General features: G+C 47.6%; 2 protein-coding genes across 3 annotated transcripts in view; one reads left to right on the plus strand and one right to left on the minus strand.

Annotated features, from left to right (window-relative positions):
• Positions 1 to 10,386, minus strand: part of LOC6615637 (Krueppel-like factor 12) — a 31,471-nt gene extending 21,085 nt beyond the window's left edge. The window contains exons 1-4 of one of the 2 annotated variants that reach the window (XM_032715960.1): positions 9,799 to 10,386; positions 9,107 to 9,665; positions 8,826 to 8,861; positions 6,479 to 6,536 (exon numbers count right to left, since the gene is read on the minus strand). In XM_032715960.1, the coding sequence (XP_032571851.1) occupies positions 6,479 to 6,536; positions 8,826 to 8,861; positions 9,107 to 9,118 (106 nt within the window). In that variant the 5' untranslated portion in view covers positions 9,119 to 9,665; positions 9,799 to 10,386. Of the gene's footprint in view, positions 1 to 6,478; positions 6,537 to 8,825; positions 8,862 to 9,106 lie in introns of both variants that reach the window. The other variant, XM_032715959.1, reaches the window with a different exon arrangement.
• Positions 10,387 to 13,639: 3,253 nt separating this feature from the next.
• Positions 13,640 to 15,630, plus strand: LOC6615640 (protein twist). The gene is made up of 2 exons (XM_002039978.2): positions 13,640 to 15,004; positions 15,124 to 15,630. Exons 1-2 carry the CDS (start codon positions 13,788 to 13,790, stop codon positions 15,371 to 15,373), a joined length of 1,467 nt encoding a protein of 488 aa, XP_002040014.1. The 5' UTR covers positions 13,640 to 13,787; the 3' UTR covers positions 15,374 to 15,630.
• The last annotated feature ends 496 nt before the right edge of the window (positions 15,631 to 16,126 follow it).

Genomic DNA, 16,126 nt, shown 5'->3' on the forward strand with positions numbered 1-16,126 from the left:
TCACATCGAGATCGGCAGATAGGGTGGCCTTTGGCATCTCTAATAGAATCTGGGACTTAATTAGCCGCTCGGGGTTCATTGAGGAATTAGCCGGGTGCACATGGCCATGGTTGATGGCCCGGCCTGGTTGGTGGGCGTTCTCCATGTGTGTTGGCTGGCCAAGTTGGAGCAGGCAGCTTCAATGTTTATTGCAGCGGTCGCTACAGATTTGGTTAACAGTTAACAAGCTTATCGCTCTATACGGTAAACAAAGGTGACGCGGCCGCTGCGCAGCTGTTCGCGTCGAAATAAAAAAATCTTTTGATATTCGCAGGCATCCTGCATTTAGTATATATGTAGATATTTGTATAAACTTTTTTCCAGCTCCTTAAGATAATTAAGGCAAGACGCTCGTTGGCTGCCTGGCTACTTGGCTGGCCAAGGCAAAGTCATGCAGGCAACAGCTGCACTCGGGCCACCGCCGGACCACAAGACCAATTTTGGCCAAAAGGAATCACAGTGCGGTCGGTTGGATGGCTTTGTTGTTGCTGCCGTTGTGGTTAGCCTTGTTAGCCTTAGCCGCCGAATGCAGATACAGATAATGATCTGAGTTGGGGGCGGTCAATTTAATGGTTAACTATTAATAACGTGATACGAAATTGGCGTTAATTTGTAGAAACATTCCCCGCCGCATGCACGGACTAATTTGAGCAAATCCAAAAGTGTAGCAGGCCAGGACCAGGCCAAAAAAGGATGTGAATGGTGGTGGGTGGTTGTATGGCCTTACTTCGCTTAGCCTTTTTGTACTGCTTTATTTTTTCGTTTGGCTGCTCCCGAAGTCATGAGTCAAATTTTTTTGTTTGCCAAACACGAAGAGCGAGCTGCTGCCGTTGCACGACTTGTAGACGCTGCTCGAAGAATTCTTTTTCACAGCTCCGAACAGAAATCCAAGGTGGCGGATGACTGGATGGCTGGCTGGCTGGCTGGGAGGGGGATTCCAAAACATACACCTATTGGAAAGGTAGAGTTAAGTAAACCAGTGCCGCATTTTCAGCTCTTTCGGCGAACCAAGTGTGCTCCAGTAGACAATGCAAATTGCTAATATGCGATTGCTATGCAACTCGAGTCGGAGACAAATTTTCAAATACTTTTTGCCTGCTGAATTGTTTGTTTCGCTTCGTTTTGTTTATTTGTTTGTCTTTCGGTGAGCTTACCGCACTTATGACCAATAAATATGCAGCCAGCCTGGCTCCGTTTCTCGGTTTTTTGTTGTGCTTTGATATTTTTTACTGCAGGCATTGTCTGCCGCTTGCGAAATTAGCTTGCCAGGCTAATGAGCTACACGAAAAGATCTTGGGAAACTCCGGATCAGCATCAGCGGATCGCTCCAGCTGGCCGAGATCCTTAGATGCAATCGTTTGGGGCTTATCGATCCGATAAATGGCACTGGCACTGTTTTGGAGAGCAGCCCGGCCAGCCTTTTGCCTCATTATGATTCGTGTGGGCCACGTTGACTGTGATGACTAACACGAATCGATCGTCGCCGAGATCTCCGTACTCCGTACTGCAAGTCGTTGTCAGCTTTCGAATTGTTTGCTCACGAAAGCGTGGATCTACTTTGGATGTAGTCTGGTGTGGTGTGGTATGGAAGTTGTGTTATGTTGCGACTGCGTGGTTGTTGCCTCCTTGTTCGCTGTATATTTTTCGGTCGGATCTCTTCGCATGATCCTCTTTCTTACCTCCCCCCTTTTTTTTATTCATTTTTCGACTCGGCCTGAGAAGATGCGCACGCGGGAGAACACTGTGCAACAGGTTTGGAATCCTCCTCCGGTTGGCACTTTGATTTATGCTCGCCCAGATGCAGGGCATCGGGCTTAACGGGCCGAGGAGGGACTTTTTGAGTGGCTTTCGATTAGCCTCGGGGTCCCGGAGAAACGGGGGTTTTCCACTCCAGAGCAGGTGCCCTCTGAAAGCCCCACAGTATAAGTTAGCGGCAAATGTAGCCGGTGAGTTGGCGAAGTTAGAGGCAGATGTGTTCTTGGGTAACATTACTTTCAATACGATTGATTCTTATAAATCAGTTAACGATTTTACGAATCTATAAAGTATCAACTATAAATGTCTAATGTCTTTTTCTGTGTAAAGTCTCTTCCGAAGGTTTTGAAATTAGTGTTTGCATAAACTTTCAATTACCAATTGCCAAATCATCTTCCCCTCCCACAAATTCCATCTGGCCGCACCCCATTCCATTCGCCTGTTGTCCAGTGTAATCTTTTCAAAACTTCGTGTGGCATATGCTGTCTAGCATTTTGTTGCCGGTGGTACTGGTGGATCTGGCGGTGCTGGTGGTGCCGTCGGTGGTGGTGGTGGTGTGTCAGTTGCACGATTGCAAGAGACAACGTGTCTCCAGTGTCATCAGCATCTCCATTTTTCTCCGCTTGTTTCAATGTTTTCGGGTTAGTGCTGCCACCGAACATCCGAGAGCACCCCAAAGCTCGTACACTGAGAGAAAGTGATGTTAAGTAGGTTCTTAAGAAGACTTCTATCAAATCCTCTTGTTTCAAATCCTGATATGACACACATATTAGCTATTTAATGAGTTGTTTCTCGCAGTGCATATTTCAATGTTGTTGGAGGCGACGCTGGCCGTTGTTATAGTGCAGAAAAATTACTATGACAACGCTGGAAACAAGTAAACCACAGTTTACATTCACTCAATTCGGTTCCGGCGAGGGTGGCGGGCTACGGCGGCGGGATCTCCGCCAGATGGGGATTGCGATGGGGGATAGGGCTGGGGCTGGAACTGGGGATGGGGGATGGGGCGGGAGATGGAGATGGGGATGGGGCCCGCAGAGACAGAGACGGGAATGGCAGAATCGTGGCGTGGTGGTGGCACGCTCATCTTCAATTTTTCTACGATGCGACGTCGCTTGGGTCGAGTATTTCTTCTCTTTCTGGCCGTCTGAACATTTTTGCTTTTTTCGGCGGCGGCGGCGACTCACACTCGTGTTCCTTGCACTCTACACCCGGGTCTTGGGCTCAGTTCCCCGATCCCCCGGTTCCTCAGCCCCTCGGCCGCGGTCTGGGCCTGGTCTATAGTCTATGGGGTCTGGGCCCGATCTGCGCAGCGAGATGAGTGGTTGGCAAAAATGTTTGAATGCGATCACGAACTTGACCTTTCACATAACCTCAAAAGCCAGTCACAGTCACTCAGTCAAGTCAAGTCAAGTCAACTCGATGCGCTACATACGCGCCATGTTAACCAGGCCCAGAGACACGGAGGCTCGTCGTCTCCACCCAGTTTCACTGCGGTTCCAGGCCGCGATCCCGAGACCATCTGCCCATCTCGAATGGTCAACCCGCCCGGGTGTCAGCCGAGGCATAATTAAAAAACAATCACCGCCGACCGTCCACACGCCCATCCGCTTGGATGTGGGTATCTGCAGCTCCCCCCGCTTCTCTCCTTCCGGAATCGCATTGTGCGGGATCTGGGATTGGGGCATCTCGTGGATCTGGGCGAGGCCTGCTGGTGGAGCCTCCAATCTCCAGGTCGCTGGGAGCCGCCAGCGATTATGAGATCTGGCTTCAGTTGACTATCGCTGAGGGAGCAGCAGATGCATTTGCCAAATCAGCAGCCCCAGCCAGATTCCCCCCGAATCGCAATCGATGAAGTGCAGCATTGGGAACAAATTGCATGGGATTAGACGGTAGGTTTCTCTATAAAATAGTCATCGTAGCATCTATTAGGCAGTCAGTATGAACTTAAGAGATTCCAACCATTTAAGCACCTTCATCCACAGATTACAAGCCCAATGGAATGAGTTATGATAATATTATGATAATAATAATATTCGGTAGTCTCCGGTTGATTTACCGCCCTGTATCCGTCACGTTAGTCTAGATATGATTACTAAATAGTCCACTGAATTTTACCGATCCAATAGTGCTTTGATCACGGTTCCCATTTTCTCCTAAACCCATTCCCCAATGCTTCCAATGCGCCCACCTGCCCGTCACATTTTCACCTTGCCATCAATATGCCCCAGCCCAAGATGCTTGGTACTCGAGCACTTCACTAAATGTTGCATATCATTCGATGGATGCCGTGGATGCTCCAACATCGTCGCCTGGTCGGATCCCCTCCCGTTCCCGCTCCCGCGCCGCCGCCGCCCAGTTCGGGCTGGGATCTTCGTCTTAAGGTCGTTCGCTCGCTGGATCGGCCCGCGTGTCGCCGCATCTACTTAACCTGGAAAGCCTATGCCCCTGAGTGGCGAGAGGCCGATCGCTCGGTGGTTAGGCGGTTTGGTGGATCGGTGGTTTGGTGGTGCGGCAGTGGAGCAGTGGCTCCGGCGGTGGTGTGGGATTGTACGATGTTGGGCTGTGTTTTTTGTTTTTACCAGCTCTTTTTTTTTTGGGCAAGGCACCGTGGATGTCCCAGGCTCGACTCGGAGACTCTCCAGCCCGATCTTTGGGGCTCCACCCTTCTGCCCACTCCTGGAATGGTGGCTAGTTCAACAGCTTTATTTATGGGCTGTTTGGGTAGCTTAAATAAATCAAGTTGTAGTTGCAGCTTCAGCTCCAGCTCCAGCTCCAGCTTCTCAGCTCCCAGCTCTCACCTCTTCTGGGCACTGCAATTAGAGTTGGTGGGAATTTGGCACTGTCTCCGGCGTTCTGGGGCCTTTTGGCCGCTTTGCCCTCCATTCATTGGCAATTTGAGGCTATCTATCGCTGCGCTGGCTAATTGCATAATTATTTAAAGCCCATAATTTATGTGTGCCGAAAAATCTCGGCTCGGGTGGCATGGCTTTAGTTTCTGTGTGATGACCGTTAAGGTTAGAAATTAGCCCGGACCATTATGTGCCGTTTGTTTTACAAATTTTAACGCTATTTAACACATTCTCCACGGATCTGTGGATCACTGGACCCGCGGACCGGCGAACCTGTGGAACTGGGGACCTGTGGACGCTTTGGTAGCACGCCATAAACCATTAGCATGAGAGATTGGTGTCGCCGCCTCTCTATGCGCTTCTCAAATAGCTATTGTGGCCAGGTGAGCGCATTGACAAAATTAATGATGCCCTCACTAATATCATGCCTAATTGATTAATATGCGCGGCGAGACAACAACTTTTTGACTTTCGGCTCGAGCCTTAGCTCCGGCTTCGTGTCCAGCTCTCTAGCTTGGATATCTTTAATGGACGGAGTGGAGCTCGGTTTTTAGCTGTTAATCTTACTGTATAGCCATTTAAGGTAAGCTCTCTGGCTTCTTAATTAAATTAGGTGTACCGCTGGGCACCCTACGGCTGGGATGGCGTTTAACTAACCATCTATTTATCTAGTCAACTTTTTGTGGCTTTTTCGGGTTTTCGGGGCGTTGCTGTTAACTTCGAACACTCACACACACATATCTCGCACACATCGAGGCAAAGAGAAAGGCTGGCAAAGGTCAAATGGTCAAACAGTTGGTGGTTGGCTGGTCGGGCGATCGCTCGATCGGTCAAGTGGCTAAAACCAACACGAACTTACCCCCACCAAATGTGCAGCCACTTGTTGTGGGTCAGGTTCCTAGGTTCCTGGGCGTCGGATATAGAGCGGTACTCGCAGCGGAATCAGCATGAGCCTAATGGGCCCACAACCGATCTGCTGATGATCACACGGCGATACTCATCAGGCTTTCACGTATGAATGGCTCCGCCTGATGAGCATTAGGCAATGACTAACGTTTTGTCTCCCCCTTTGTTCGAGCTTGTCTGCGAGATTGCCGGATAATCTCGGCCCCCGATCCACGGGCGGTGGGAGTGGGGAAGCCGTAGGAGATCTGAGGAATTCAGTGTTTTGTCTTCTTGATGGGAGGAGTGTGATCATAGGTTGATATAAATGCTGATAGAAATCTTTAACATACATCTCCGTATCGTTTCCAACGAGCTGCGGTCTTACCTATCGACTGGATTTTGTTTGCTCACCATTTGTTGCTCATCAAGAATATCTCTTTTACGATCCGATGAAATATCATAGATTAGAGCGGAGGTATTTGTTATTGTTATTAATTTGGCCAATATTTAATTTGGTTCCCTATTATCTAGAGTTTTATTGCCCATAGTTATGGGTTATTCATTGAATATTACATTCCTCGATAGAAATCTAAGTTTTAGGTAGATTAAGTTTTGCACTACATTTCTCTAATATAAAGAGTTCAAGATCCCCATAATTGAAATATGTTTTCTGTTTTCAGCTTTCACTCCACCCACCATTGGTATTCCCGGGAACATCTTTTCAGCACTTTAGGCCCAAAAAGAGTCGAACTTCATTAGAGAAGAAATGCAAGTTGGTCTTGTACCTCATTTTTCTAGACATTCGGTGTTCTCTAACTGGCGATGACCTGATTTTGTTTTCAAGTGATCAACTTGTGGCGGCCATACCATTGATTAATTGTTTTCGGCCCAGTCGGCATGCAAGTTCAGGTTGAGTCAACTTAGATAGCGTATAATTAGCAACTTACCGCGCGGCGAACGTAAGCTCAGATCAACTGGTTCAACCTGAACCGGAGGGCCCTCTGCCTGTGGATCGGAAAGAAATTAAAGATTATCGACATCGTCATCAATATTGTTTATCGCTGGGCGGCGGGGAAGATTCAATATAGTATAGTATAGTATAGTATAGCCCATTATGTATGCAGTCGAACAATAAAGTCATAAGCTCTGCTCGGGCCAATCAAGTGCTAATCAAGTTTGACAAAATGTTGTTGATGGGCGAAAGTGTTGGATGGTCGAGAACATGGAGTTCACTGGGGGGTTTTAGGGAAATGTGTGGAGTGGACTGGAGTGGAGTGTGCGTGCTTGGGAGCTGTTTGCTTATTGAATTCATCTAGCTGGAACCACCGCAAATGACTTCCGTCGATATCTGGCTTACTCCATATGGGAGATCGGGCCAGATAAGTGGGAAGAAACCGAAAAACCGCAATTGTTGCTCATTTCATGTGCTTACGAAATCTTTAGCCAATAAACTAACGGCAATAAAAACCAAAAAAAAAAAAAAACAATGTTAAAAGCGGCGAAAAATAACAAAGAAACAGTTATGAGCTGCCCGCAGCGCTATAAAATGGATAAATTTTAATTTGGCACTGCATATGCATTTTTTGCGGGGGATGGGGTGTCAGAGCCAACACTTTGCAGTATTATTTAAATGAGGCTTACTCTATTACATTATTTTAAGGGTGTTTTCGACCATGACTAATCACTTGGTTATGAAACTTAAGATCACTCCTTGCCTATTTGAATAATGGCTAAATCTGCTCAAAGGGCAACCAGTCCAATAATGCTATACAAGTGGTCACAACCTCAGTTCTCAGCTATCCTTTTGACCAGTCAACGTGGTTAACCCAACTTGCAGGGTAGCCAGGCAGCCAGGCAGCCTGATGCCAACAACACGGTCGCGAACAACGCCGGCAACACCAACAACCAGCGGGGACAACCGACAACCAGGACGGCGAACAACCAAGTCAGCATCCATGGATGCAGAGTGCAGAATGTGTGCCCAGTGGGCAACAACGACAATTGTCAGGCTTGTAGCGCAAATTATGAAAAAACGTCAGTGGCGAGTGGGCGAAAAGAAGCTCGAGTGGCCAAGAGGGGTCCCCCCAATTGGAGGGGTCGGGTTGGGGGAGCACCCAGAACTTGGCCACGCGATGTGAGCAGTTGTTAACCGCTGTCGCCGCTTACTGCCATGCAGTTATTTAAACAAACAAATGCTCATTGCCAGCATTAGATTAGATAGTTTGTCTTCGATTGTGTCGAATGGCAGCCGAGGGGCATTTTTGGGTTTCTTTGCAGTCCGCTTTATAGCCCGCAACATTGACAACAACAACTTCATTGGCCGGCAGCGGAGATCGATATCTGGATCTCGATCCAGATCCAGATCGAAATCGAGATCGAATTCGAGATGGGAGATGGGAGACGGCGATCGACGCTGGAGATTGCAATTGATATGCGACTGATGTTGGCCCCTGTCCAAAGGTATTTATATTTATATTTCTGGGCCCCCATTCACTTTACCCTCTAATTGCCCGCGCTGATTTATTGTTATATAGATTCCGATTCCAATTCCGATGCCGATCCACCCGTCTTGCCCCAAACCCACTGCTTTATGATATTGTTATGGGGCGCTGCAGCCTCCGATCTGCTAATTTGTGTTGGGACGTGCTGAAATTTCTCATAGGCGCCGCAATTGATAGAACGATCGGGAATGGCCGGGACATTAGTTGGCTCCGATTTCCCCCAGCGTCGCGTGGATCCGATGGAACTCAATTTTATGGATTGTCTTACGCTTGGTATGTGGTATTCTGCTCCCCGTTTTCCGCTGACGGCTTTTGCCTTTGAGGCGACTGATGGGACGGACTGGGATGGGATGGGTTTTATGGGGCAACCAAACGAATTGGCCCACTGGGAATTCCTACGCATTTGCCATTTCGAATGGCCGAAGTGTATCGCTAACATGAAAATATTTCACGCTTCTCGCTCTTAATTGATGGACACTTTTTTCGGTGGTAATTGTGGCTCATGAAACCGATGGGCCCTAATGAGCTGTACTTGACTGAAATTTAAGTCAAATTGCAGCCAATAACAATTAGTTAGGTGCGGAAAAGATTGCGTCGAAATAACTTGGGTGCAGTTGCAATTAAACTACAGAAGATCTCTAATTTTAAGGTACTAATGAGTTAGAATGAGTTTCTATTCTAATTTTACTAAGCCTCATTTGACCGTGGGATATATAAATAATTATATATGTATATAGAACTATATTGTGAACCTCTCCTGGTCGCCCGGACCATAGTTAATCTGGGAACTCACCTCCTTTGCTGACAGAGGGTCGGATCCAAGTCCATTCTGCAAAGAGAAGCAGAAACAGGGAATTAAGAGTCGTACAATGCCCCTCTTCGCGTCGAATTGCAACAGGTTGGTGTTGGCCAGAGCCCCCTGCCCTCGGCTCCCCCGCAATCCTCTTTTGACTCCTTCGTGACCCCGCAACCCGCGAGTTGCCAAAACAAACTTTCGGCTGACAGGGTCGCAGAGGTGGCCGAGAAAGGAGAGCACATGGCATATGGCGTTGGCGTTCGCATCGGTGTACTTACCATGAAAACCATTAAATTGTAAAACGTCTTACAAAATAATAATTGCCCGGCAACGTTCTGGCCACGTTACAAAAGACAGGCAGCAGCAAGGGTTTCTGTTTCTGTTACCGGGCTTGGCAGGGAGGGGGTGGTGGGAAGGTGGAGGCGGATGCCTGAAATAATCGCTGTTTTGGTTTTGGCCGTTGCTTTTGCTTTTGGCCTGGCTTTTGTCGCAGCAGCTGTTGCCCGTGCTCTTTTCTGCCTGCAACTGCCGCATGCTATTTCGCATCCGCGGAATCAATGACAAAACGAGTGCAACGCACCTTGAGTTTTTGTTGTCTACCCTTTTTTTTAACCTTCTGCGCTTCTTTGTATTATTTAGTTTTATTTTTTTTTTTAATTTGCAGCTTGTTTATGCGTTTCGGTGGCGGGGGGCTACCCTTTGCGGGGAGGGGGGCAACCGTAGCAGAAGCAAAAGCCGCATTTTGTGGGGTAACGAATGCAGCGCGCGCAGTGCGTGACGAAATTACTTAGTTGCTTAGCTACTTAGGCAAATATGTGATGAGCCGCCTAGGCATGACTAAAAAAAAATAAAAATTAAACTGAGCACCGAAAACCAACAGATTTTTCCAATTGAACGAGGCAGGGTGATAACTGAATCTGGCAATTACTAGTGGCCCTGCATCCGGTTTTAGCTATAGTCTGCGGCTCACTTATTAGCACTTATTGCCGACGCTTCCTGGGCGGGGGTGTTACACTTGTTGTTGGGAGCTTGCATTTCCGGTTGGGCAGTCAATTGCAGTTCCCGGTCCCGCGGGCGCTATAAAACTCGCACTTAATTCGATCAACTGAGGCACATGCTACGGACACAACGCCCCACCAAACGGCGTGTGTTGGTTGTGTTGTGTTTGCTATTATTTATTCCTCTGGATTCTTGGTTTCATTCGTTGTTGTTGCTGCTGCTGCTGTTGTTGTTGTATTTATCGAGCGAGCGTGAGTGTGCAAATTACAGCACATCCGTCATTTTAATTTCACTTAAAACGCCATTTAAAGCGTCGCACCAACACAAACACTAAGTTGCAGCACGCAGTGCAAGCACGCACGCATGCGCAGAAACGCCGGTTGGAAAAGCGCAGCGGAACGAAACGGAATGGAACGCGCAGTGAATATGTCAACTAATATTTTATAATCATATCATAATCTTTGTACTCTTTATTATTGTTATTGTTCCAATTCAACTGAGCATGGATGTGAGCTAAAAGCGAGGGGAAAAGAAGCGTTTCCCGCACGTAGCACGTTTGAACGCGGCGCGGAGCAAACTTGCTCTGAGCTCTTCGAATTTTAACCGCCAACTTTGGCTCCCCGAGCGTGGTGAGCTTTGGCGCTCGCTACTCACCACACCTCGCACACGCATTTCACATTCGCGCGCGCGTCTGCTGGTGTGTGTGCACCACATTGTTTGTTTGTTTAGTTAAGGTGGAGCTAGGCTAAAATGACAAGTTGGCGCTTATGTTATTGGGTGGTCAACACTCGCGCGCCTGTGTGTGTGAGAGCCCCCACCCATGCTCGCCAGTGTGTGCGTGTGTGTGAGCGCTTTTGCCACTCGTGTAGGTGTGAGTGTTTGCGCTGGCTGTTAATTAACATGCAGCACACACACGCAGATAGAAGCTTGACAAGCTCAAAGTGTAGGTGTTTGGCGCCAGCGATTTCATTGGCTGACGGCCCCTTGAACGCGGGGTGGGGGTGGCGCAGGTGGGGCAGGTGGGTCATGTGTGTGCGGTGAGTGGGAGCAATTAACACAAGCGCAAGATACTTTTTGTAGCACTCGCTGACAGCAGCCGCGGCTTCCATCAAGCGGCTTATTCCTAATCGCAGAGGCTGCATCGCACACGATTTTTGCCAGCTTAGCACACTCGAAATTCGCTTAATCTAGTTAGTATGCGCTAATCAACCTCACTGTCTGCATACTATAGGGTGGTCACAGTACAATAAATATTTATCTATTTATGTACATATAACCTTTCCTAAGAAATTTTTATAATTTTAAATGAGTTTTGGTTAATAAATTGGGCAGAAGAATTTTCATAAATATCATTTGGATAAATTAGGATAAAACTAAGATCCATAAGTATATACTCAAACCGACAGTTTATAGACTGCATGAAAGAGAGCTCATGATCAGATGCAGGAATGCCTATCCGATGTAGGGTATTTCCACTGTAAGATCAAAAGCTGTGGGAGTTTGCCCGCCGACCGCTCGCCGCCCCGTTTGATCCCAGCACCCAACCCGTTAGACGTCGCCAGACTACCTGATCCACTTTTCCACGCGCTTTGACGACCATTTTTGGTAACAATAAATCGTGATACATCATCAAAAGTCAATTCGAATATGTAGACAACGCTGCGCGCTCGGCAGGCAAAAAATATTTTAATTTTAATTGATTGTCGAGCGAGATTTACGTGCACCAAAAGTTTCTTCTCACGCTCCGCAAACACTGCCACACACATGGTTTTTGCGATGGCAGGATTAGAGCATTGTCAAAATGGAAAGTTGGTCCGCTTGGAAATCGTTTGGCAATCGCACCACGCAGAGCAGCAAAAAACGACAAGAGATGAAAAACAGAAGCAGCATCCGTGAAAAAAAGTAATACGCAAAATACCTTTTCCAGCTTCTCTCTCATTTGGTTTTTTTTTCGTTTGATTTGGGCTCGTAAACGGAATTGAAATCAATAAACTACGTGACTGCAGCGTGTCCAATTTGAACATTAAGATCATTTTGAATGGTTGTATCTACAGCATTGCTGCACTCACTGTGGCGCCATCTGCCAGGGAAAATAAAGGCAAGATATGTTTACTAAAATAATTTGTATTTTAAGTGAAACAAGAAATACATGTCCTTAAGTTATCTTAAGTTATATTCACATGAGCTACTTCACAGATGTCTAATTTTAAGGCATGTTCTAAAATTGCATTTAAGACACACATTTCAATGCATACTTTCAGGCGTGCCTTAATATTTACTTTCTTTAAATATATTTCTACACATTATCCAAAAAGTTGGCAACATATATTTTGTCTTTTTGACCAATAAGAGCACGAAATTCTCTCTTACTTTTAAAATATTCTCATCCTTAAGTATATTTCTGCATTAATTACCGAAATTCAAGCTTATATTACTTTCTGTTTTATTACAATAATAATAAATGTGCTGAGGGCAGTAAATCATATTGCTCATCATGTCCAAGCTCCTAACTCCAGGTAGTTGTGGGTCAGGGCAAAACCCTGTTGGTGGTTTTTCTAAGGGGACCATTTCGAGACCTGGGTTTTGCTATTACCTAAGCCGGCTGATCGGCGAACTGCGATCGGAGATCTTCGATCGTGGTTTTTTCCAGCGGAAGTTCGCGCTCTGCATTAATACAAAAATACCCGATTTTTGCTGGCCGCGGCAGGCAGGCAGATAATTATATCCGGAAATTTGACTTTTCGCTCGTATTTTTCTGGATTTTCGGAGCTCGGAGCGGCATTCGCCTGATATTTTCTCGGTACGTGTGTGTGGGAATTCACTAATTAGGCATAATGAAACCTTTTCGTGGAGTTCCCCTCGGTTAAGCTTGTGGATTTGCACGCTTTACGATGGTTGGCAACTAACTGATGATTATATAATAGCGGAATGATTTCGATGGGCAAGCGTCTAAACATTTCGGCTTGTTTCCTGGGAAATTCCTGAAATTCCAAAACATATAGATATGGAAAATCCTCGCACAGCAAAGTTGATTGGGTAAATATGCAATCAGATAGATATAACATATAATCGATTTATGCATAAATAAATTGGGGAGAAATTCATTAGCAAGGCCTTTAATTTTTGTTACAAAAATAATACAACTTCTTTCCATATTATTTCAAGTTTTTAGTAAAAATCTTGTATAAACTTAAACGAACGCTGCAAATAACAACTTTTAGTGAAGTTTACTAAATATTCGACTGGGAATTGGACATCAAAATCTTTTTTACCAGACTGAAATTTTCAGAATATGTTATAAACAAAATGTATCATTACTCTGAATGCACTTTTTCAAAACTTAGAAACTCTGTTCTATGAATTCCCGCCGATCCAAAGATATTCTCAATCCCCTTTTTGAATCAACAAGTAAAATATTTCAAAAATTGCCGACAATTCTCCTCGTATTCCCCGTCCCGCATCCCAACACGCATATTTCCCAGGCATTTTCCCAGATCGAGAGAAAACCCAAAGAATAACCCAAGAGAAAAAGAAAAATCCAGAGCGCCGAGTCAAGGTTCTCTTCAATTTAGTTTTGCATTTGCTGTATTTCGTTTTGCAGCCGCCGCTGCCGCTCGAGAAAATCGAAATCCCCCGCCGCCTGACGTCATACCTGCCGATGCCGCAGCTTCCGCCATTGAGTGGGAGCGGGATGGCAAGACTAGCGAGCGAGCGGGACGACGATAGAGCGGCGGCAGCGAATGGCCGTCGAGCAGCCGCAAAATGTCAATTTGAGCAATGGCCGGAAGGATCCTGCGTCAGTTGCGTTCCGTCAGTGCGTGCGAGCAGATCGATCCAGCAAAGCGCGGGCGTGAAGAATATCCACGGAGTTATACAGTTCCGAAATAACAATATACTGTTAGATATAACAAATTCGAACTAAAAAGAAGTGCGCTAAAAAGCTCAGCAAGATCACATCAAATGATGAGCACTCGCTCGGTGTCGCCCAAAGTGCTGCTGGACATAAGCTACAAGCCCACACTGCCCAACATCATGGAGCTGCAAAACAATGTGATCAAGCTGATCCAGGTGGAGCAGCAGGCCTACATGCAGTCCGGCTACCAGTTGCAGCACCAGCAGCAGCACCTCCACGCCCACCAGCACCACCAGCAGCACCATCAGCAGCAGCATACCCAGTACGCCCCACTGCCCTCGGAGTACGCCGCCTATGGCATTACCGAACTGGAGGACACCGACTACAACATACCCAGCCACGAGGTCCTGAGCACCAGCAGCAACCAGAGTGCCCAGAGCGCCAGTCTGGAGCTGAACAACAACAACACCAGCAGCAACACAACCAGCTCCGGCAACAATCCGAGTGGCTTCGATGCCCAGACCAGCAGCGGCTCCTCCTGGAACGAGCACGGCAAGAGGGCCAGGAGCAGTGGCGACTACGATTGCCAAACCGGGGGATCACTGGTCATGCAGCCCGAGCACAAGAAGCTAATCCACCAGCAGCAGCAGCAACAGCACCAGCAACAGATCTATGTGGATTACTTGCCCACCACCGTGGACGAGGTGGCCTCGGCTCAGTCTTGTCCTGGCGTCCAGAGCACGTGCACCTCCCCGCAATCCCACTTCGATTTCCCCGACGAGGAGCTGCCCGAGCACAAGGCCCAGGTGTTCCTGCCACTCTACAACAACCAGCAGCAGCAGTCCCAGCAGCAGCAACAGCAGCAGCCGCACCAGCAAAGCCACGCCCAGATGCACTTCCAAAACGCCTACAGACAAAGTTACGATGGCTACGAGCCGGCCAACTCGCTGAACGGCAGTGCCTACTCCAGCTCGGATCGGGATGACATGGAGTACGCCCGCCACAATGCCCTGAGTTCAGTGAGCGATCTCAACGGAGGAGTCATGTCGCCCGCCTGCTTGGCGGATGATGGCAGTGCCGGCAGCTTGCTGGACGGATCCGATGCCGGCGGAAAGGCCTTCCGCAAGCCACGTCGCCGGCTGAAGCGGAAGCCCAGCAAGACGGAGGAGACGGACGAGTTCAGCAACCAGCGGGTGATGGCCAATGTGAGGGAGCGCCAGCGCACCCAGAGCCTCAACGACGCCTTCAAGTCCCTGCAGCAGATCATCCCCACGCTGCCCAGCGACAAGCTCAGCAAGATCCAGACCCTCAAACTGGCCACAAGGTAATATATCTTTCGAAGATCAAGTTTTCTTCTTTATAATACTTAAAAGCCTTTAATAATAATTAGATAAATTGAATCGAAACTCGTAACTAATCGAACTCTGTTTCACCAACTTGCAGATACATCGACTTCCTGTGCCGCATGCTCAGCTCGAGTGATATATCCCTGCTGAAGGCCTTGGAGGCCCAGGGATCGCCCTCGGCCTACGGATCAGCCAGCTCCCTCCTGAGTGCCGCCGCCAATGGAGCCGAGGCCGATCTGAAGTGCCTGCGCAAGGCCAACGGAGCACCCATCATCCCGCCCGAGAAGCTGAGTTATCTTTTCGGGGTGTGGCGCATGGAGGGCGACGCGCAGCACCAGAAGGCATAGCGGCGGATCAGGACACTATAGCTATAGTCCTGTCCGGGAGGGGCTTCCAGCAGCAACTATCGTGTGAATTCCAGAGCCCTGGCGCTCTCACTCTTCAATTCTCTGTCACGCTTTCCATATATACGTGTCGACTAGATGATTAGATGTCTAAGCCTAAAACCTACTGTTAATGCCTATTTAATGTCATAGTCTAAACTAAATTAATTGTAAAAAGCCAACAAGCCAAGAAACAAAGAAACGCCATGAACAAAACCAGACGCCATTTTGCATTTCAATTCATTTCATCGCGCTCCACTCCGCCGCGCTTTTCGATTGGAGGGGCCACTAAATTGGGCGCGAAAATGTCTTCGCTGGGGGGGTCGGTCCCCTCGAGATCTGGACTTTTGTCTTTTGAAGCGGAGACAATCGAAGCGACGTCGACATACTTAGAGCGTAACGTCATTCCGCCAACAGACAGACAGACGGACTGACGGACTTTATGTATCTGCAAGATACGCGCACACTGCATCCTCTAGAAACTCGCTGTTCATGGGAAGAAGCGAACAGATACAGATACATATACAGATACAGATACGCGGTCCCGCGATGGAGCAACACATCCACATCCGGTTGATTTATGTTCGAAAACATAAAAACTGTTTACAAAGTATACCAGGGCAGCGGAATATATAGTTGAGCAAAGTATTTATGTCGCCAAAATGCGTGCTTAAAATGCTCATAATTAGCTCAGTCAGATAATTTAGTCGCCGTCTT

The sequence above is a fragment of the Drosophila sechellia genome, chromosome 2R (genome assembly GCF_004382195.2).
Source record: "Drosophila sechellia strain sech25 chromosome 2R, ASM438219v1, whole genome shotgun sequence".
NCBI classification, from domain to species: Eukaryota; Metazoa; Arthropoda; class Insecta; order Diptera; family Drosophilidae; genus Drosophila; species Drosophila sechellia.